The sequence below is a fragment of the Patiria miniata genome, unplaced genomic scaffold, assembly GCF_015706575.1.
Source record: "Patiria miniata isolate m_02_andy unplaced genomic scaffold, ASM1570657v1 HiC_scaffold_10, whole genome shotgun sequence".
In the NCBI taxonomy this organism is placed as follows: domain Eukaryota; kingdom Metazoa; phylum Echinodermata; class Asteroidea; order Valvatida; family Asterinidae; genus Patiria; species Patiria miniata.
In genome coordinates, this window is record NW_024037048.1 from 5,768,805 (window position 1) to 5,791,974 (window position 23,170).

Below are 23,170 nucleotides of genomic sequence, written 5' to 3' on the forward strand. Positions count from 1 at the left end.
ACACTTTAGGTCTAAATAGGGCGCTATTTCCCTGTAATAAGAAATGCGGCTTGCAGGGACAACGTGAATTGAATGGGGAGCAAGGGTTAAATAAATCTAAGTCCAAAGTAGGTGCCAGGAAGTGGATACGGGGATACGGGGTGGACTTTATTTTTAGCGGAGGAAAACATTTTTGAGAACGAAGCATCCATATCCATGTTGGCAAATAACAAAGGCAGAGGCAACGTGAGTTGAATGGGGAGCAGGGGAAAAATGTCCAAGTCCAAAGTAGGTGCCGGGAAGTGGATACGCGGATACGGGGATACGGGGTGGACTTTAGCGGACGTGCACACGTGTGGTTTTGGTTGAGCATCCAAGCGTGACTCCGTATCCGCGTATCCGGATACGAGGTGGGATAGGTGAGTGGCGGGGTATTCTGCAATTGTGCCCCACTGTAGCTACCAACGTAACAATTTTAGAGTTTTGCATGATAGGGGGTTTTTGCTGGGATTTAAATCTCGCTGATGTAGATGGAGTAGATAACTATACAAGTTGTGGTTGGGCCTGCCCTGATGGACTGACTCACGTGATTTAAAAGCCATATTTTGTTTTGATGGGGGGGGGGGGGCAGCAAATGAGTTCATTTAAAAGTTTCTTTCTATGTGTAGTGTAACACTAACAGTAATCACTTTAAAAAAAAATCCAATTGCTTTGTGCTCATGCATGTCGTCAAATAAAAGAAACATTTATTAAAATGATTAGAAATTTAATGAAAATATCAGCATTAATGGTTGGCAACTTACCTTATCTGCAAAAATCATGATGCCATAATCTGTTTTGCTCCTAATGGCACGCCCAACACACTGTTAAAAAGAAATTAGCATGTCCACATTAAACGGAAGATACAACATTTGCAAACATCAAAAACAAAATGATCAAATAACAACAAAATTCTTTACTGGACTGTTAGGGAATGACAGTCTAAAGCATCCCGTTCAATCATGTTTCCTGGTGTGCTGACGTTTTTAAGTAAAGTGGTATTTTCATATCAATTTCAATGAGAAACTGGCTTTTTATTTTCAAAAACTGCTCCTCATTTTTCATATTTAGTTATTCCACATTTTCGTTGCAATTGATTACACACCTGTGAAGGGGTACAAGTCAGCTAGAATGATTCTCTGACCTTATAATTCCCCAATGTCTCTAAACTGCTTTGTTTCATCTTAAATTGGGTCATGGAACCAGACTACAAGAACATAATTGCTTTTCTTGGTTTTTTCCAGCATCTACGAACCCAAAACGTGAAACAAGTCTGTGTAACAATATTTGCTTTAAAGGGAATATACAACATTTGCAAACATCGAAAAATAAAACTACCAAGTTTTTACAAAATACCTTACTAGGATGTTGGTTAATGACAGTCTCAAGCATCTTGTAAAATTATGGTCATTTTCAAGAAAATGGTATTTTTGTATACATTTCCAACGGTGGTCGGCCGATCAGCGTTGGAAAAACCTAACTATTTTTCAACTACTGCTCCAAATTGACAATTTTTTCAGTCCAAATTTTGTTTGCTATTGGTTACATGTTCATGAACGGGTGCAGGCCAGCTAAACTGGTTCCATTGCCTTACAATTGTCCATCATCTATAAATTGATCCATTTTATCTTTTGTGGAGTCAGGGAACCAGACTACTTGAACATTTTTGTTTTTCTTGGTTTTTCCAACCTTTTCGAACACAAAACTTCAAAAATGTCAGTGTAACAATATTTGATCTATTATACTAACCCCTCAATAGTTCATTTCTGAAAATTACTGCAAAAGCCAATGATGTACATTCCCTTTAACATACTCTTCCTCCAAATCCATTTATTTCTGAAAATTACAGCAAAAGCAAATTTTGTACATTCCCTTAAGTTGATTATAATTTTTCCCTGAAATTTGTCAGTTCCATATTAACAAATTTGATCTGTTAACCGTATCCCGTGTCAGTGAACTGAGAATATCCGGTGTTGCATCAGTATTCATAAACTCTCAAACAATGACAGCCTGTGGCACACTACCTTTTGCCACCTGGCAAGAATTGCATGAAAACGTACAACTGAATAAATTTCATCGATCTATATCTGAATGACCTTTTTTTTTTTTAAGAGAGAGTGGTTTATTATATCAATTTTTTTTATAAAACTAATATTTGTATTTTCCTCAATAAATAATTTCATATTTTACTGGATAGCCCTCAATGATTATTTTTGTTGTGTCTTCTTTATCCTTTTTTCAGTTACATGGTAATAATTTTGATCCGATAAAAGGATATTGATCTGACAACATCCTGTGTTGGGTCAGTATTCATAATAGCCTGTGGTGCAAGGAATCTACTTTTTGCCAACTGGCAAGAATTCTATAAATATGTGAAACTGTATAACTTTCATTGACAGATATCTCAACATTTTTTTTAAGAAGTTTATTTTTTGTAAGCTGATACTCATATTTCCCTCAATAAACAATATTCATATTCTACTGGACAGCCCTTAGTGACTCGTTTCCATCAAGTAGAAAGTGTTCTTTACTTTGAAAATGTAAGCACTGGTTCTTGGAGTTTCTTTCAGTTACATTGTAACAATTTTGATCCCATACAAGGATAAATTGATCTGACAACATCTTGTGTTGCGTCAGTATGTACATAAAACTCTAATACAATACATGTATAGGTTCAGTCTATTCTGCTACCATTGGTTTCACGCACACACACACTGCATGGCGATCATCATGCAATCAATCAGAGATCCAAACTAATCTCTAAATGCCGTCACAGTGACAATAATAGAAAACCACCGGACCGCAGCAAGAAAAAGTAACCACCCAGCCGTGCAAGCGAAGAAGTCCATTCGCCTGATGATCGCCACGCAGTGTGCGTGTGCCTGAAACCAATGGTAGCAGAAAAGACTGAACCTATATGTTATTATAGTTTCAGCATAGAGCACTATAGCTGAAACTGATATAAACCAAGTGTTATAAAACTCTAGTACATGTATATGACCTTTCCAAATACAGCATGTGGCACACCAGATTTACTTTCTACCACCTGGTATGGGCCACCTGGCAGGAATTGCATAAACACATGAAGCTGCATAATTTTCATTGACCAATATATCTGAATTATTGTTTTTTTCCTCTAAAAACATTTAAAAACACAATCTTTAATTTGAGGACAATATGTGACCTGTCATCACAACATTAGCATACAGTCAAGCTTTGTAAGAACTGAGATGTTTTATATCTGGATTCTGCAAAATAAGAGCTTTCCAATATTTAACATTTAGGGGCACTGACTTCAGTATTAAACAGAAACCTAGACCGCCAACTAATTTGAAGTTTTAAAACTAAACTTTGAGTAAACGGCATTTAAAAATCCAGCTGTTGTGTTAAAGTAAATGTACAGTAAACTAATAAAATTGGATGAATATAGGTTTGAAAGATGTTTGATAGAAAAAAAATGGAAAAAAGGTAGAACAGGACTTACAGATTGAGGTTGACTTGAAAAAAAAAGAAAAATCAACAAACCCTTTGAATTTTGGCTTTGCCCCGCTGTACTTAAAAAAAAAGAAACCCAAATGGCAGGACCAATTATTTATTGAAGTTCTGCTTGTAGCACTTTCAAAATCTAGGATATGAAAGCCCAGCCATTAAGCTTTCTGTTAGTACAAGAACCATTCAAATCACTCATGTACTTTTCAGGAATTTTGAACACAAACACCATTTTAAACTTCTGTCCACGGATCACAAGAAAAGGTAAGTGTTCTTTCAGCAAAATAAAAACAATTCTCATAGGGATGCATGTGAATTGTCTTCGCTTTGCTGAAAGAACACGTACCTTTTTTGTGATCCGTGGACAGAAGTTGAAAATGGAGTTTGTGTTCAAAATTCTGTAACTTGAAAAGTACGTAGGTGATTTGAACGATTCTTGTACTAAAAGAAACCTTATGAATCGGGCTTTCATATCCTAGATTTTGAAAGTGCTACATGCAGAACTTCACTAAAACAATGGTCCCAACATTTGGGTTTCATTTTTTTTTGACTAACCCAGTATAGGTTTGAAAGATATTTGATAGAACAAAAACACTTGGAAAAAGGTAGACCAGATCTTACAGATTAAGGTTCCCTTAAAAACAAATCAAAGAATCGTTTAACCTTTTGAATTTTGGCTTTGTCCCGCTGTTTTGCAAAATGGCAATTTCCGACTTATTTCACGGTCACTGGTCACATATGTTACACAGACATCCTGTTCTGGGAAAAATTTCCATTGCACATTTCTATGACCCACCTGTGCAGCGTGTTTCATGGCATCAAAGGTCAGGAAATCGTTCTCGCGGATCTGAAACTGATCTCGTAGATACTCCAGTCGGGCTTTCAGAATTCGGGACTGGGTGTACACGTAGGGAATACCAAACATGACCACTGCTCGGCCATAGTGGTGATCTGTAACGGCAAAACAAATACAGGACAGAAAAGAAATTCTAGTACACTGATGTAGGTTTTTAAGTAAAAGGTGTACAATGTAGCTGCCTCAGAAAAGTTGGATCCACTTTTCACCAGTGAGCACTGTTTTGTCTTTGTTTAATTCCAATGTAGGATTTTAGTTATATAAAACAACAGCAAAACGAGATTCCCTTACAATGGCAACTGGGATATTAAACACCTTGTCTTCAAGCAAACTTGAATCTTCAATATTGATGGGCAACAACATTGTGGTATTGTTCTCAGAGCCTGTGCAAAAATACATGACACAGTGAGTAATCCCATATTTGAAAACACAAAAAATGTAGTGCTTCGTTTTGGCAAATGTGATGACGATGCACTACGTTATTCCAGTTACGTGTATACAGTGCTTATAAAATAACATCGGTGATAGGCAAAAACCTAATATTACAATTTGCACATGTAGATTAAAAAAAATGGCAATGTCTTTTCTCCACAGAACTGTATTTAATTACTAGAGCGCTGACTCGATGTACAAAGTGATGCCTGCTGGGCGCATCCATGTTTGTGCACAAACTCGAAATGTTGTACGGCTTGTGTACGGCTATTTGCATATCTGCGTTTGATTCTATACAGGTGCGTTATCGAAGCCGATACGCCCAAAACTGAAACGCACAATCAGTCAATGAGCTCTGCGCAAACCACGCAAATGCGTGCGCATATCCGCTGCAGCTGATTTTTTTTACTTGAGAGGTTTTTTAACCGTCATAACGGGCTTAAAGTTGTTTGCGTATGTTGTACAAGTGCGTTGCATTAAGAGTACACTTTAAAAATTCACTCAATCTAATTTCATTATGTTCTGCAAACATGCACATGAATTCAAAATGTCTGCACACAGGAAGGATTCAAAGTATCTCAGCGTGTAAGAATGAGGAGTTAGCTCTCTAGTAATTTGATATAGCTGTATGGTTTTCTCTTAACTGTATGAGAGCAAAGGAATGTCCATGAAATGTATGGAAAACAAGGCTGTGAGGTGATGTACATGCACACAATGACTATCAATGTTGACAATTGATAGCTAACGCTGCTATCCCTATCACACAGATGCTAAAAATGCATCTGCTGTAAGAATTTGATATGTAAACAATCTTCCCTTGACTATCCCTTAACAAGGGAAACATTGTTTAGATATCAACTTGTGAAAGCAGCTGCATTTGTAGGGAGTGTGCAATAGGGATGGCAACTGGCTTTGGGTGAACTTGAATGTGCTTCTAATCAAAGATTCAAAGATTTAAAATTTGTATTCGTCATGTAAAAAAATTACATGAGATACATGTATGCTCCCCTAGGTGCAATCAGTAAAAAGTACATACAGTATTCATAAACAAAAATAAAAATATTTTAGTCAATAAAACATAAGAAACCTAAAAATTTAAATTAAATGAAAAACACACAACATGTTAGAATAAACAAATTAGAAAATGCACACATGAACCAATTAAATTGACAATAACCACTTAATTATGGAATGATTAAGAAACTTCACATTACTGAGGAAATATACAACCCCGCCCCCCTTCCCAAATTCATCACGATTGTAAAACTGTCATGCCTTTCATTGAAAAGAGGGATTGCACTAGGTAAGAACGAGAACCTATGACGGTATGTTTGTTTTTAGTGATGGCATAATTCTACCCGATCTGCTGGAAATGACCTGGGAGCTCAACGGACGGGTCGTATCAGCACAGATCAACTCAAGTTTAGCCAGCAAAGCTTTCTCGTAAATATAATTAACTTCATCGACATTGAGGAAAAATCTCCGTACTGGGCCACCACTTTTTAAAATTAATTTTCAAGCGCCAAAAAGTTGTAGCCTTTATGGTTATTCCCTCCGAACCCCGGACTCTTGCTTGATACATGAGACTTTTAACCGCTAGGCCGCGCACGATCGCTGTTGCAATAATCAATCTATGGACGTATTTAAAGTATCCATTGAAATAAACTAAATATTCATAAGAAAATAAATATTCATAATGACGTATTGTACTATCATTGGTCGGCTCATGCGACGTCATGGTTGTCGATGTCATGCGTATTACGTACCGCTGTCTTTCAGCCAGTTTTGACCGGCTGCTTCAACTTAGTTCTGCACGACGTGTGCATCCAAAATGTGCTCTAAAAACACATTTTGCCTAATTTTTTTTCGCATTTACACAGCTTCCTGGATTCCTCTTGGGTGAAATCACAAGGTGAGGTGAAAATTGATGTGTTTAGCGGCAGGTAAAGTTGTAACCCAGTATGGACATTTTCCCGACATTGAGGCCAATTATTTTACTTGCAATTCTAGTAATTCTTCCGATTTTTGTTAGTCAGACAACTCAAAATCATCCCAAGGGGGAGTCAGGTTGGCGTTGCAGTACTTTCCTCGCCTTCCACCGCTGTGACCCGGGTTCGAATCCCGCCTGGGCCAATATGCGGATTTGGTTTTCAGTCCCTGCCTGATTCCGTGGGTTTTTCCCAGAATATTCTTCTGGGCTTTTCCTCCCACCTCTAAAACTGTAATTTCTTCTCACTGTCTTCTCTCTACATGTTTTGTCAGGCTTTCGGGCTACAGTGCCTAGGGCACTTTTGATGAATCATTGGTTTCATAACCAGAAAGAAAGAAAATAAGAAATAAATAAAATAAATCCCCCAAAATTGATGTAAATGGAACAGGAAATCCCCTTACCGAAATCAATTCCTTCAGACACCTTGCCTCTTGCCACAGACAGTAGGACAGCTCCTCGACCATTCTCACAGGCCTACAAAAAAAAAGATGTAGTCTTATAAACCCAACCAACTTCAAGCAGTAGCAATAAAAAACAAACTGTACTGGAATCGAGTTTAGAACAATGGGTTTTGGCTTTTATGAATATTTATTTTTTTATTTTGTGGGATCCAGACACAAGTATGCCTGGCCTGGCTGACCTTGTAATAATTCTGAAGAGCCACACTGGTCTCTGCTCCGTCCTGCGTTTCTATAAACAGCAGCTTGTTCTTCTGGATGCTGTCAATAATGCCTTGCTCATACCAGCTCGCTACAATGTTCTCCTACAGGGATTGAATGAAAAAAAGAAGAAGTAATTTTGTGACAAGTTAACAAACCATGTAAAAGTCATGCCTGAAGGTCAGCAGTTAAAGAAAGAAAGGCAAACTAACTCGCTGCATATACATGTACATGAACGTAGGTCACTTTATTTTTTTGATTTTGATTTTTCAACAGTCAAATGTGAATACATGTACCGTAGATATAATGTCCTTTTTTTTCACTATATGACTTCTTCACTTCTTTCTCCGTTCTGTCTAGTTTGTGGTCCACACCTTCAAGTGGCCTTGGCCGTTTTTTTTTGTTACAACCACCCCAACTTGACCCCAACCATTCACAAACACAGACAAGACAGACTACATACTGTTGCCAAAGCCAAAGTTTCACTGCTAATGCTAGGTTCACAAATTCCCGATTTCTAAGCCGAATCACCATGAATAGCAATTCTTGAGTAACTCGGGGATGGTTCTTGGCTGCCTCAAGATGATTCTGTTTGTTCGGTGAAAGATCGTTAAAGATCGGGAAGCGCCTGACAAATTTGAACATGTTCAAAATTGTCAGGGCGCAAATTTGTCAGGGCGATGCGGGAACCAATTTCAATTCTTGGTTTATTGAGTGGTCGGGCACAACCCGACCACTGATTGGGGTTGTTACGATTAATCTTCTTTCTTTCTTTCTTTTTTTTCGGACAATAAGTTTCCGCGGCTTTTCTCTTAAACGGTATATGGTATGAACTTGTAACTTTCAACATATATCGACCCTCGTCCCAAGTGGTGCATATTACTCTGACGTCATGATGACGTCATTGGGTGTCAAATTATAAGCGATTTTAGACGAAAAAGTGGGCAAATACTTTCACCTATAACTCTTAAACAAAGTGATCAATTACATTTCAACTTTGCAATCAGATAGACCATTAGATGATAAACATTTTTTGTCGTGTACGTGAACTCGCTTGACCTTTACTTCCGAGTCTACCGGCAGGTCAAAGTTACGTGAACTCAAAATGAAGACTTAAGCCTGAAATTAAAACAAAGCAAAATTTCTTCCGAACGGTTTACGGGATGATCATAAAACCTAGTGTGAATGTGTACCATGTTACGAAGATGTTATGAATTTGGTTACGTCATCATGACGTAATGTAAGGGCAAAGTGATGTAAGGGCAAATTTTGACAAAATAGTTTGAGCTATATCTTTTGAACTCAATAGAGTATCGTGTTCGTTTTTTTCTTGAGGTTGTAGACTATGCCTTGAGTAACATTTCTTGTTCCCGGACACGAAACCGCTTGACCTTTACTTCCGGTGTTACCGGAAGTGCAATAAAAACTGAATATAACTAGAAAGCGGAAGCATTTTACTATATTTTACTACGTTTTACAATATTTGTTGGAACAAATAAGAAAGCGACTGCTTACAATAATAGTACTGCTACCACATAATTTCATCATATTTGTTCACCAGGGACTGCAAAATCACAGCTCTTATAAGAATAAACCCAGGGGAGGATTCAGGAATTTGTACAAAATCACACAAAGCATTCAAAACTAATATTCTAGTCTTTTTCTGATTTCTTTCGGCGTAACTCGCATATCAACACTGATTCTTTAATTCGTACCTTTATGCAGAAATTTAATATTTCGACAGTGTAGCCACAAACTTTTTTTTTCGTTATCTCAGTACAGAATTTTAGGAAGCCCATGCATGCAAAAGACATAAGCCATTTTATTTTAGATATTGAGATAATCAAATGGTGCATATATTAAGCTCCAAACACGTCATAGAGGCTCCCTCAAGTCTACCGATTCCGATTCTGACCATGAATTCAATTCTAATATTCTCGTCCATTTTCTGATATTTTTCGCCATAACCAATTGAAATCGCACCTTGCCAGTTTTTCTCTCATATCTGAATGCTGAAAATTAATATTTCTACAGCGTGTAGCCACAAACTTTTCTGTCGTAACTTCAGTGCAGAATTTCATTATGCCCATGCAAAAGAAAAAAAACCCATAAAAGCCATTTTATGATGAAATTAGCATATGTTGCATAAACTCCAACGACGTTAGAGGCTCCGTCAAGTCTACCGTTGTCATAAACTCAGTGCAGAATTTTATTATACCCATGCAAAAGACCAAGAAAAAACCCAAAATAAAAGCAATTTTATCTTAAAATTAGCATAATTATGTTTCATAAACTTTAACGACGTGAGACGCTCTGTCAATTCTACCAATGTTGTAACTTTAGTGCAGAATTTTATTATGCCCATGCAAAAGACAAAAAACAAAACAAAACAAAAAAAGCCATTTTATTATAAGTCTAGCATAATTCTGTTGCATAAACTCCAACGACGTTAGAGGCTTCGTTAACTCTACCAATAGTCCCAACTGGTTCTATGCTTGAGTAGCCATCCATGCAGCACCAGATGTGCGCTTCCTGATAGGCCTACAAGTCTTGTCAAAGTAGCAACAAGTTCAACTGCAGGTTGTGTGATTTTCTTTGTGAAAAACACAGGGTAATGGATGCAGGGTAAAGGGAGGGGTAATGTGCAGTTCAATTATGATTAAGTCACTGTAAACACAAGAAAATATGCCAGCCCGACCACTCTGCGTTTGTAACTCAACAAACGCGAACCTCTCGTTCTTCTTGTATTCATAACCAATTCGGGAATGTGTGAACCTAGCATTACTAACTGATTTAACTGATCTTTTTTACGCACAAATAGACTTCATTAACTAGTCGGCCATAATAAATTGAAAGTGAGGTAAATTCTTCATTTTTGGAACTTGCGAGTGAAAATGCACAAAATGAAAAAGTTCATTAAAAATTTATGACAGTCTGCTCTGTTGAATAATTTTAAATTTGTGATTAAACATACCCTAATTTTGTAAGCCATAACTTGAAAGTGAGGCTTGGAACGCACTCCAATCATCATAAAATAGTCTGGCCACTCCCATTCAACAGTTTACAATTTATACAATAGATTCAGGGAATATGATCAAAAATGGCTTCCTAATGAATAAGGTCTATAGTGTTAAAACGGGGAAAACCTAACTAAGCTCCATTCTCACCATGTACATATAGCTTGTGAAGAAGCACACCATTCCATCAGGTACTATCTTGCATAATTCCACCAGCAGGTTGCCATAGTTACGAATCACAGCTGTGAAAATTGAATGTATGATTATTTCGTTTTATTGTAAACATAAAAATAATTGATACCTACAGTGCACAATAGTCTTTGTCGTAGACCCTGTTTTCAATTCCAATGTAGTTGATTAACCCTAACCCCCTTGAGTGATTTACTAGGAACCTTCCTCACTCCTGCAAATTCCAACACCAAACTCTACACCCAAACTGTTGGACTCTGATTATGGTGGTATGCCTAACCCCATGTAAAGCATAATCAGTTTACTAGTGCAGTACTCACTCCCAACAGATTCCAACAAACCCTGGTGTTGGAGTTTGACTGGATGGGGATTGTTACTGTTAAAAAAAGGTTGACTGAAGTAATTTAAATGCTCACCAATATCTTCCCTGGTCTCAAATTTGGAGGAAATGGTCACTTGATCATTGCCTTTAGTCACAATCTGTGCGAGGGAAAGAAATATAAAGAACACTTTAATTCAAACTCTTCGGTGTTGATCTTTATTACCATCGTATCAATAATTTTGTGAAATGTACTTGAATGTATAGACTGTACAGTGTCATTACACTTTAAGCTGGATATCAATATTAAAACAAAGATCATCTACACTTGATGAAATTTCATTCATGTGCATGACAGGAGTTGCATTCTTAAGTGTGACTTAAATCCTGACAATCCCTTGTAAAAATTATCTTTATAGTGCACCTATATTGCTGTGTTTCACAGAATCTTTAAACTCACTGGATTCAACAAGAGGCACTTGTTCACACACTACAGGGTGAGTAAAAAAAAAAACGAAACCCAAATGTCGGGACCATTGCTTAAGTGAAGTACTGCATGTAGCACTTTCAAAATCTAGGATATGAAAGTCCAATTCATTACCATTTTTTAGTACAGAAATCATTTAGATTACTAATGTACTTTGCAAGTTACGGAATTTTAAACACAACCACCATTTTAAAGTTCTGTCCACGGATCACAAAAAAAGGTATGCGTTCTTACAGCAAAACAAAAACAATTCACACACATCCCTAACTGATTTGTTTTCGTTTTGCTGAAAGAACACTTACCTTCTTGTGATCCGTTGACAGAACTTTAAAATGGTGGATATATTTAAAATTCCGTAACTTGAAAAGTACATAGGCGATTTGAAAGATTCTTGTACTAAAAGAAAGCTGATGAATTTGGCTTTCCTATCCTAGATTTTGGAAGGAAGTGCTACATGTAGAACTTCACTAAAACAATGGTCCCGACATTTGGGCTTTTTTTTTTTTTTACTCACCCTACATTGGATAATCTTGCATTGAGGAACACGATTTGGGCTGTATGCCAATTAGACTACTAGACAATTGTTGACTGCTGTGATGTGGGATAAGCCGTTTTTAACACCTGAAGGGCGCAATAGCACCGAGGCGAGGCTGAGAGTGCTATGGCCTGCTGAAAAGATCTCATTTTCGTATAAGGTTTTGTTTCTGAGGCAGATAGGTCTTTGAACTCACAATTAAGTTTTACTCACCATTGGGCAAATGCAATTTCTGGCAAGAGTCATCGTAAAAGATGCCATGGTAACGGGTCTGAAGTCCAGGATCTTGGGATACATTTCCAGTGGGGATAGGGTCTGTAAAGCAATGGGAAAAAAGTAACAGCAACTGTACTACGTATTATACGTACAGTGTATTATTATTTAAAGCATTTGAAGTATTGTTGAGATTTTGTAAGCTTTGATTTACATAAAATTTCAAGGTCTTTTCCCTACTGACAATTGATTTCACAACATAATTTCAAGGAAACATGATCAAGACACCAAGCATACTTTATTGTGGCTTTTCTGACAAGTGTGCCCAACTCTTGACACAACTTCTGTGCTGTAGATTGTTATTCTTCGTAATTGCAAACACCTACCCCTGATGTTATGACGACAGACTGGAATCGGTCAAACACTGGCTTGATGGCAATGGAGGCATCCATGCAACTGTAGGTAAAACAAATAATTACACGTATAATGCCATACAACTAAATACAAATTTTTGACATTAGGTTTTTGCCCTTCACCGACGTATAAACACTGTATACTCAGTGTGTTACCTCCCGAGTGAAAGTTGGAACAAAATCACTCGGGTGGGACTCGAACCCACGACCTCCTGCTTTTTAGTGCAGATGTTTTACCACTCGACCACCGAGCTTGTGGGATCGGTTGGCTGGTTCGAATCTGATGTAGCAGCAGGTACCACAATGAAACTATTCATAAGATGAATTTGCGTCGGGGTGATGTAAATCAATATTAGGTTTTTGAGAAAAAAATAAAAAAAGCTGTATCTAGTGAGCCCCCTTTGCTATTGCCCAGGTTTGCAGCTTGTTACTTTGGGTGTGATCCCTGGCTGCATGGCGTGTATGGGTTTATGGCTTCTGACTAGCACCCCTTGAACAAAGACAATGACAAAATGGGGAACCGCCAACATGGCAGAGCACCGGAACAGTTGGTAGAGCACTGGAACAGCAATTCCGGGGTCGCAAATTCAAACCCCTCTTCAAGTCAATATTTTTTTTTCAACTTTCAAATTATTATAATGCACTTAGTCAGTTTCCCTTCGTATTTTTTTTTTTTTAATCCTAAAATTTTGTTCTTCCTGTTTGAAGTGAAAAAAAGAAAGAAAAAAAGAAAAAAAAAACATTTCGGTCCTGCCCATCCAAACCGGTTAAATGCATATTCCTAGATTTGCAAAAAGCATCCAAACTAAAGTTCTTCACTTCTTTTATGTTACAGTGCATGTCCTAAATTAGTTGATTTTATAATTAGTCAATTCACATAGTTTACCAGCAAACATCTCAACCATGGCAAGTCTTAATTCATAATTAATGATGTTCTGTTTTGGCAACCAGGAATACAGTATGTGAAGTACCTGAAATGCAGCACAGGGTTCGGAATGGTAGGCGTCTTATCATCAAATGGCTCAATGATCAGGCTGAATCCTGCAGTAAATACATATCAGAGAAAAATTGTACCAAACATTTGCAATTCCAGGTGATAATAAAATCATTCAATAGAGAACAATGAATAACCATTGTTTGACTAATTCTGATCAAATGCGTTCAATGTAATGACAGTTGGACTAGTACGGACCTCTTCACTAATTGGACAGGCAGCTACACACTGATTACCATTGCGTCTTGAAGCACCTTATCCAACATCTTGGTTCCCCAAAACGTCACGCCAGGAACTACCATTCTGCATTTGTGATTTTTCACTTGAAACAATAATTCCCCAAGGACTCTTTGAGAGAAAAAATATCCAATACCAACTACTAAACAAATCTTGCATTTACTGTACATGCGTCATGGGCGACCAAAGATGGCAGACAGCGGCTTCAATGTATGGGCATTGAAGTATGGAGGCCAAGGTCAGTGTGGATTAGTCTACTTGATAATTTAGAACCAGCCTACTGAGAGATCAGTAACATGCAAATATAACATGGTTTGAGGTACATAGTCGATATTAGCTCCCCCAGGTATTGGAAGTTGACAAACTAGTTCACGAGGCGAACAACCAATACCGAGGGGAGCTAATATCTACTATCCACTCGAAATAAACCATGTTATATTTGTTTTACTATACCTCATGCATATTCAGTTGCCATTACAATTTGCGGCATAAAATCTTTAGAGAAACTTGTCCAGCTCATCAGAAGCATATTGCTCAACCTCAGAAAAGTTCAGTTCTTTTGCAATACAGTAACTCCTACGAGTTTCTACCGCATAGTGGACAACTTTTTTTTGTAGAGGAGGCATTCGTGTGTGTGTACTATGCCCGCGTGATAATTCCATGATTGCTTTGTAAAGCGCGTGCTCAGTGGACTATGCATGGGTAACCCGTGCGATAGTTTACTACGCATGCGTATTAACTCTGTGCGTGAATACTCCCAGCTGGCACGGGATGATTTCTTGGAGTGAGTAGCAGCAGTAGTGTGCATTCCGATGCAGTAAAAATGAGGCAATCTTTTTTAAATGTATATTGAAGTATTTTGTAGTTAAATGAAGGTTGAAATTTGAAAACAAAGTGTCATGCCTAATTACTGCCAAGCAACAATGGAAAGACTTGGCAATCTTAGTTCAAGAGTACCCAAGACTGAAAAAAATGTCATAGCTATAGAGAATAATTTGAAAGAGCACACAATTGTCTCACCTTTGGTATACGTGCTGACTAGAGTTGCAAAGTTGGCTACCAAGGTCAAAGGTGCCATCTCCTGGATTTCCGTCAGCTCTAACGTGCGCAGGAGAGAGTGTAACCTTTCAGCACAAAACCTACAGCCAAATAACAATACCAAGCATTGTTCATTGTTCATTTATTTCCAATATATTCACATATTTTAATTATAGTAATCAATACAAAAGAGGTACTTTATAGACAGATGGTGAAACTGTAGAGGAACCTACTAAGAAGCTAAGCTTGTAATCGTAGGCCCCTTATACAAATTTGAAGTTGCTTTTAATACATAAAACACAGGACAAGCAATAGACAAGGACAATACATGAACTTTACGGGCCAGTTAACAAGCAGGATAAGATTTGTAGCATGAGCAATCTCGAAGTTAATGGGTTACACGAGATCATAATAATTATACAACAGGGTCGATTTATATTTCCGTTTGAAAGTAGACAAATACTTAGATGTTTTCAGGTTCTCGGTAAATGAGTTCCACAGCCTGGGTCCCTCATGCCTAGCAAAGTTGGTCCCACAGTGCAAACACTAGTGGAAGTCTTTTCATGCATCTGGTCTATACAGTGGGCCAGATTTTGATCATCCATTGATATTATGGTGTAATCCTACAGGACTGCCCAGCTCACAAGTGACTGACAGTCAGTCAGGGAGTTGGTGAGTCAGTCAGAGTCAAGTCAGATATTTCAAAAGAGAACTCAAAGTAAAAGTTTTCCACTGTTTGCAACTCTATGAAACTTTTACAACTATCTTGTTATTCAAAATTTGTTTTGGAGGTTTTTTTTCTCAGATAGCAAAAATGGGAAGCTCAAAGATTTGGACTTGGTATTTAAAACACTTCGACTTTTGGCTTAAGTTTATTCATAGTATATCAATCTGCATCTGTATCTCTCTATATCTGCATAGCTACGTTGCAGAAACCTATTCAGGCATTAACGCAACGGAGTATAGGTACTCAAGGTGCTGGGAGTTATGTCTATTATTAGAGACAAGTGACTGAAGTACGTAAGAGATATGAGACCCATTATGTGTTGCACCTTCATAAGAGTTTACAAGGTGCTGCGGCGCATTAAGCTTAGTGTTACTGGGTTCTTTAATGTGCATTATACAACACACAGGACATACGGCTTTACGTCCCATCCGAAGGACGGAACAGTACAAGCACCATGTTCCCACGGTCAGGATTCGAATTGTGTACTACGGCACACGAGTCGAACACCATAACCATTGGACCACAGCGCCCCACCTATAGAGATATTCATGACATAATTGCAGTATTTCTGCATACACTGTAACAATTACCAATATGGACTCTGTGCACAAATACCCCCTCAGCGCAAAGCAATAGTTGGGGGAGACCACTGGGAGGGATGTTCTATTGCATTACACATGTACCTTCGATGCCAGACTCTCATGCGAAGATGCAACTAGTTTGAGTTTGTGCACTCTCATTCACACCGAACCATGTGCAAGCTTAAGTGTCTCTTCCATTGAAGCTTTCGAAAGTGGTGAAACCGCGCCATCTACTGATCGTGCATGGAGTCCATAATTATAACACCCCTGGGGTTAACCATTAGTAAACAAATATAACATGGTTTGAGGGTGGATAGTCGATAGCTCCCCGAGGTATTGGAAGCTGACAAACTAGTTCCAGAGGTGAAGCCGACGGAACTAGTTTGTCAACTTCAAATACAGAAGGGAGCTAATATCAACTATCCACCCAAAATAAACCCCGTCATGTTTGTTTCACTATACCTCATAGATATTCAGTTGTTTTTCTTGGGAGAAACTTTTCCAGCTCACCAGAAGAATAATGCTCAACCTCAGAAACGTTCAGTTCTTTTGCGATACAGTAACTCCTAAGAGATTCTACCACATTGTGTACAACTTTTTTAGTAGAGGATCGGAGGCATTTTGCTGTCCACAATTTTCTCCAGTTCAGCACCATTGAGCTCAAGAAAGCGCTGATTAACAAATTTTTTCATAAGGCCATGTTCGGGCGTGTATACTACACCCATGCGATAGTTCCATGATTGCTTCGTAAGGTGCATGCGCAGTGGACTATCTCACAGGTAACCCGTGTGAAAATGTACTATGCATGCGTATTTACCCTGTGCGGGAATACTCGTATGCGCGCTTGGTAAACAGCAAAAACAGCATCTGGCACGTGATGGTGAATGGATCAGTGAGTATTTGGCTCTCGATCATGAATATGTATGAGGTATAGTAATAATGAATTCTTCCTGACCAAATTTGATCCCAAACTGAAACTGACCTGAGTGGCTTTCTCTCGATGCAGACTTTGCCGTAGACATCTTTGAGGAAGGCCGGGGGACTCTCTGCGACCACATGCTGCACTCGTAACCTGGTCTTGAGATACTCCACAAATCGCCTCATGAAGGCGATGAAATGTTCCGCTTGACGGATATTCCCTGGAACAGCCTCTGGTGAAAATAAATAGCCAATACAATCACAATCATGACTGTTCATGTTTCAAACTATTATATCAGAAGGTTTTACTATGGTATCACATTTTGTACCAGTTACCAAGTATTTCCAGTTATAATGTGTATAATAATACACCAAAAGCCGTAGGCTGCCGTTGGTCATGTTACAAAGAACCATGTTAACCTCTAAAAAAATGTTTAAAGGGAAGATACAACATTTGCAAACATCAAAAAACGAAATGATCAAATTATCACGAAATTCATACTGGATTGTTAGGGAATGACAGTCTACAGCATCCTGTTAAATCGTGGCTCCTGGTGTGCTGAAATTTGCAAGAAAAATGGTATTTTTTCCGATGCTGGTTGGCCGACCAGCGTTGCAGAAAACTGGCTTATTTTCAAAAACTGCTCCTAATTTTTTCAAATTTAGTTATTCCGCATTTTCTTTGCAATTGATTACACACCTGTGAAGAGGTACAACCCTGCCATACTGATTCTCTGATCTTACAATTCCCCAAAGTCTACAAATTGCTCCGTTTCATCTTAAGTTGGGTCAGGGAACCAGACTACAAGAACATGATTGGTTTTCTTGGTTTTTCCAGCATCTACAAGCCCAAAATGTGAAGCTTGTCAGTTTAACAATATTTGCTATAACATTCTAAACCTCCAAATCCATTTATTTTTGAAAATTGCAGCAAAAGCAAATGTTGTACATTCCCATAAGCATGTTGCCTGGCTAGGCACATACATGTATATTCTGCACATGTTCAATTCTTGAGTCGCGTCCAACTCAAGTTTGAAGAAAATGTCACGCATTGTGAACCCCACATGACTTTGCTTTAGCCTACCAGTATAAAAAAGAAGAGGTATTATAAATCAGTCTAAATCGTGACTGACCTTCTAATACAGCATCAGGTAGCACTGGATTGGCCATCTGTGCGTCCATCTCCCTAGCCTGACTAGCATCTCTCAGTCCCTCTACCAGCCTCTGATACTCCTCCTGAAGTCTCTGGGCATCTGTTTCTTTGAGTCTATTCAATAAAAGGGTGATTAACCCATTACATTGGTACTTACATTGTAGTACCTGTACTACATTGTATTACATTGTGTTTATTCCATGATGTTTGTGTTTATTCCATGATGAATCCGTAAGTGAGAGTCAGTGAGAGGTACAAAGATGACCAGCAAACATTTCGCATGGGTAGGATGCAGAGTTGTAATGACTCGAGTTGATGACTTGACTCGAGGCCGACTCGACTCACTATTCTTGGTGACTCGATTCGACTCGAGTCCCTATGGCTAAATGACTCGACGCGACTCACTGCAATCAATTAATGAATCGATTTGACTGGAGTCCCTCATCAGAAGACGTGACTCGAGAAGGCTAATAAGACTTGAGTCCCAAAAATAAAAGCAAAACTTTGCGAAACGTATTTGCAATAACTTACAGTGCAAAAATTATGTTCACGTCAATTTGTGAATACGGTACGGTACAGTAGCCGCTTGTCATGTACAAACATTCAACGTGTCACAGACTGCCACCTCATGGTTCTAGAATGCACAAAATACTATGCAGGAACCGGAGTTTAAACACATTTTCCAATGTGTTGTTGCATTATTGACTTTGAGCGAATTCTTATAAATATATATCTATATATTCGAACGCCGGCTAAATTTATGCCCTCCTTTTATAAATGTTGGTATATAGTGTGCAAATATTCGTGACTCAAATTGACTCGAGCTAAATATTTGACTCGACTCAACTCAACCTTTTTGACCTAATGACTCAACTCGACTCGAGTCACTTCTTTAAAATGACTCAACTCGACTTGAGTCACACAAAATCAGTGACTTGTTACAACTCTGGTAGGATGTAGGCAATGACTTGACTCGACTGAGTCACTTCTTTAAAATGACTCGACTCGACTTGAGTCACTTCTTTAAAATGACTCGACCTGACTCAAGTCAAAAAAATCATTGCCTCGTTACAACTCTGGTTGGATGTAGGCAATCATGGATTCTGACCTTTCAATGTTTCTCTTGATGGCATCTAGGTTGTTCTGGCTTTTGTCCAAGGTTCGGCGTGTGATGTGCACGCTCAGGGAATCAATGCAGACATTATCTGTTGATACAAATTCATCAAATAGACGCACACGCAGAATCAGTGTTGAAGTTGAGGAACATGTACTTGTGATGACCAAAAGTCATCACATACATGTAGTCCATCACAAGTCAATTCCAAGCTTCACGTCCCAAGTCAACTCAAGCTGTCCAAAGTATGACCAAATTAAAGCATTCCTTTGTTATTGTTCATTTCCTGCTACCCTGCTACTTGTATATAAGTGAAATAGCAACAGTAATCAGCAATTTCGTTTGGATTTTGCCAGATTAAGGAAGATACAGCCCGACCACTATTACTTTACAGCCTAAGGCTCTTTGTATATCCTTTTTGAAGATTCTGGAATACCGGCAGTGGTGGGAGCGGAGCCAGTGATTCCAGCTGTGTACAACTTGAGGAGGAGACCAAGGGCAAATGCCTCTAATGAATGAATAAATCATGAGAAAGATTCCTGATGTTGTGAAATAATTACAGCTACTCAGCACTTTCTGACTGCAGGGGTACAAGTAAGGAATCAATGGAAAGCTGATTAAACACCCGTGGAGATACAACTACTCGGAAGGTCATAAATGAAACAAGCCGACAAATTAATTTTGTCTTCAAGTAAACTTGTATTCTCGATTCTGATTGATCGATCCATGGCAACAACAATGTGATATTATACTGTATTGTACATTCCATATCACACCCTGCGTACTGCGCTATTCCAAGATGTGAGCGACATTCCAGCTGCATGCCCTAAACTGCTGAAATATTTGTGTAAAGCGTGCTCGTTCCAACTGTACTGCGCGTCAAGTTTGCTTGAAGATAAATTCGTTATCACGCTTGCGCTCCTGGAACACGGAAAGTGTAGTGCGAGGGCAAATGTGGGACACAGATGCACTACATTATTCCGTGTTCCACTCACGCTCGCGGAATAACTTATATTGGATTAACCTTTTTTTCAAACTCTTACCAATGTTATGAGCTTCGTCAAACACTACCACTGATTTCTTGGAGAGTTCCTTTGAGACCATTTCTGCAATCTTTGGATCCAGCAGATAGTGGTAGCTGTACACTATGATGTTGGCGTGGTATATCTGTGAGAGATTCCAAAAAGACATTAGGGCTGTCGCGAATATTGGATCATCAACTGAATATTCAAATAGCTTTTTGCCGATTTGAATATTCAAAAACAAACACTACGGACACGTGTTCACACACGACTGTGATGTTATTTCATCTTAAACCATTGCTATGACGTCACACTATTGTTAAAAGTGTGGATTCGGATCTACGAATCTCTTACACTGGTCAGAAAGTGTGGATTCGGAACGACAAATCTTTAGTAAAGTGTGGATTCGGAATTACGAATCCACACTTTGAACACGTCGGACAATTGTTCAATTCTCCATAATGAGCATGAATAGGATCGTCTGCGTGAAAATTTGCTTTCCGAAAATTACCAATGCATCTTCACTGTCAGATTTTCCGCCGTCACTGAAAAATCTACTTTTAGTCAGAAAGAAATCGTCGTCTGAACTATCCATTTTGACGTCAGGAGCCTATACACACAAAATGACTTGGTTGTACGGGTGTGGCGATACACATGCTAAACACGCCAGGAAAAAATGTTGCAACCTGACGCCACTTCCGCACTTGTGTACAACGTCTATGGGAGAGTCATTTCAAGTATTTCCTAACAATTTTGGAAACATTTATCAGTCCCAGATTCATGTCTTATCATCATTGTTGCAACGAATGGCCTTCATTGAGATGATATATGAAGAAAAAAAGTGGCGTCAGGTTGCAGCGTTCTTTCCAATACTTCTGTTGACGCAATGGTTTAAGTCGAAGAATACACTCGCAAGTGTGGATTCTTAATTTACGAATTCACTCGGCGCTTCGCGCCTCGTGAATTCTTAAATTACGAATCCACACTTTCTCGTGTATTCTCCTTAACATAAAGTTGCGTTGCTTTATTGTTAGGTGCCCTTTTTTCTGTCGACGGTAACTTTTTTGTCAGTGGTGGTTCATCGTTCACATCCTTACAGTTATAAAATACTAACTGCAACACACTCCAGCGCCCCATATCGATCGCCACACGCAAATTTTAACTTGAACGCTCTTGACGTGTAACTATATACTGGCGCAGTACGCCGTTGCAGCTGGCGGTTTCGAGTATCAGAATCTTCGGTCAAACGCAGTTTTGAGTAATCGAATGCTACATTACTAAAAAATGGACGGTCCTATAAGACATGAGAATGCTATGTGCAGTCAATTTCCTACATGAAGTTCTTACTCCTTCTTAGTTTCTTACTAGTTCCCAATCGCCACTATACAATAAAGCGCAAAGAGTGTGTACGTGTGATCTTGTTAGCTTTATGTCTGAGGTCTTGAGTAACCTGCAATAACAATAACCCTGATGACGTGAGCCCAAGTCTTTTGAAGTTTTTCGTGTACAAACCTTATGGGCATGTCGAGAAAATGTTCAAGTCCAAACAATAGGAACAAACGCAGGGAACAATAAGGTTCCTCAGAAGTATAGTAAAACACGACAACTTGTCATTGTAACTTACCGCATGCCGGGCCATAAAATACGGACACCATCCGTTCTCACGACCAGCTTCTTTTAAGTCATCCAGACTGTATGCGCCGGCAGCCATGGGGATATCTCGTCCTTGGGCATCAAAATCCTGAGCCAAAAAGAAACACCCAGCACGTGAACATTAATAAAATGCTTCAGATAATTGCACAGTTGAAACTTTGGACGAGATTTGCTATTCAAAATGAAGAGGGAAGATTACTGGTAAAGTAAAGGTAAAGGGGACGAACCTGTTTTCACAGGAACGGAGTGCCCATCTCTCTTTCGTTAGCGATTGGGCCAGACTCATATGCTGCTGTGGGGGGATCGCCACACCTCCTCCACAGCGAGTCTGTTACCTTCCCAGCAATGAATAACGCCAGTACCCATTTAACACCTGGGTTGAGAGGAGTAATTGAGGTAAAGTGCCTTACTCAAGGGCACAACACGCATGGCCACGGCGGGGCTCGAACCCACAAACTCACGATCATGAATCCTGTGCTCTACTGCTAGACCAATTTCCATATAAATTCAAGTGATTTTGTCCTAGATACATTGTAGATACCATATTGCTCTGTGTTCGGGCAATTTCTATGGTGTGCACAACATCTCGTCATATGGAGATCTTATCAGTGGTTCTCAGTCACTCGGTTGTAGTCGGCGGTAGAGTGGTGTTTAAACTGTTTAAAACCACCAACGTAAGGGACGTTCAACCAACAGGAATAGGTACACTGTCCAAGATATTTATGAATTAGGATTTAAACCAAACCTAGTACATGTACAAACCTCAAAGAATGAGCAGACTGGCACAGTCGGGTCGTAGTTATGTCTCTCCCGAACAAAGGAGGCAGTCAGCTCGTGGCATTTATGATCTACCAGCTTCCCTGTGTGTTCCTTGCTGACCTGTCAGTGAAAAGAGGAAATACAGTTACTACAAGGCATAACTAGAGCATGCTGGGGAGTCAGGTTGGCGTAGCGGTACTTTCCTCGCCTTCCACCGCTGTGACCCGGATTCGATTCCCGCCTGGGCCAATATGTGGATTGGGTTTTCAGTCCCTGCCTGATTCCGTGGGTTTTCCCTAGAATATTCCTCTGGGCTTTTCCTCCCAGCTCTAAAACTGTCATTTCTTCTCATTCTCT

The 23,170-nt window shown here is 39.0% G+C and overlaps 1 protein-coding gene across 1 annotated transcript in view; it reads right to left on the reverse strand.

The window, feature by feature from the left end:
- Positions 1-23,170, reverse strand: part of LOC119736254 (general transcription and DNA repair factor IIH helicase subunit XPD-like) — a 30,464-nt gene that overhangs the window by 2,422 nt on the left and 4,872 nt on the right. Inside the window, exons 5-20 of the mRNA XM_038210301.1 lie at positions 22,817-22,933; positions 22,026-22,142; positions 20,423-20,546; positions 19,374-19,470; positions 18,246-18,379; positions 17,177-17,345; positions 14,869-14,987; positions 13,589-13,658; positions 12,591-12,660; positions 12,205-12,306; positions 11,067-11,130; positions 10,612-10,703; positions 7,426-7,548; positions 7,187-7,259; positions 4,304-4,458; positions 783-842 (exon numbers count right to left, since the gene is read on the reverse strand). Of these exons, the coding sequence (XP_038066229.1) occupies positions 783-842; positions 4,304-4,458; positions 7,187-7,259; positions 7,426-7,548; positions 10,612-10,703; positions 11,067-11,130; positions 12,205-12,306; positions 12,591-12,660; positions 13,589-13,658; positions 14,869-14,987; positions 17,177-17,345; positions 18,246-18,379; positions 19,374-19,470; positions 20,423-20,546; positions 22,026-22,142; positions 22,817-22,933 (1,686 nt within the window). The remainder of the gene's footprint in view (positions 1-782; positions 843-4,303; positions 4,459-7,186; positions 7,260-7,425; positions 7,549-10,611; positions 10,704-11,066; positions 11,131-12,204; positions 12,307-12,590; positions 12,661-13,588; positions 13,659-14,868; positions 14,988-17,176; positions 17,346-18,245; positions 18,380-19,373; positions 19,471-20,422; positions 20,547-22,025; positions 22,143-22,816; positions 22,934-23,170) is intronic.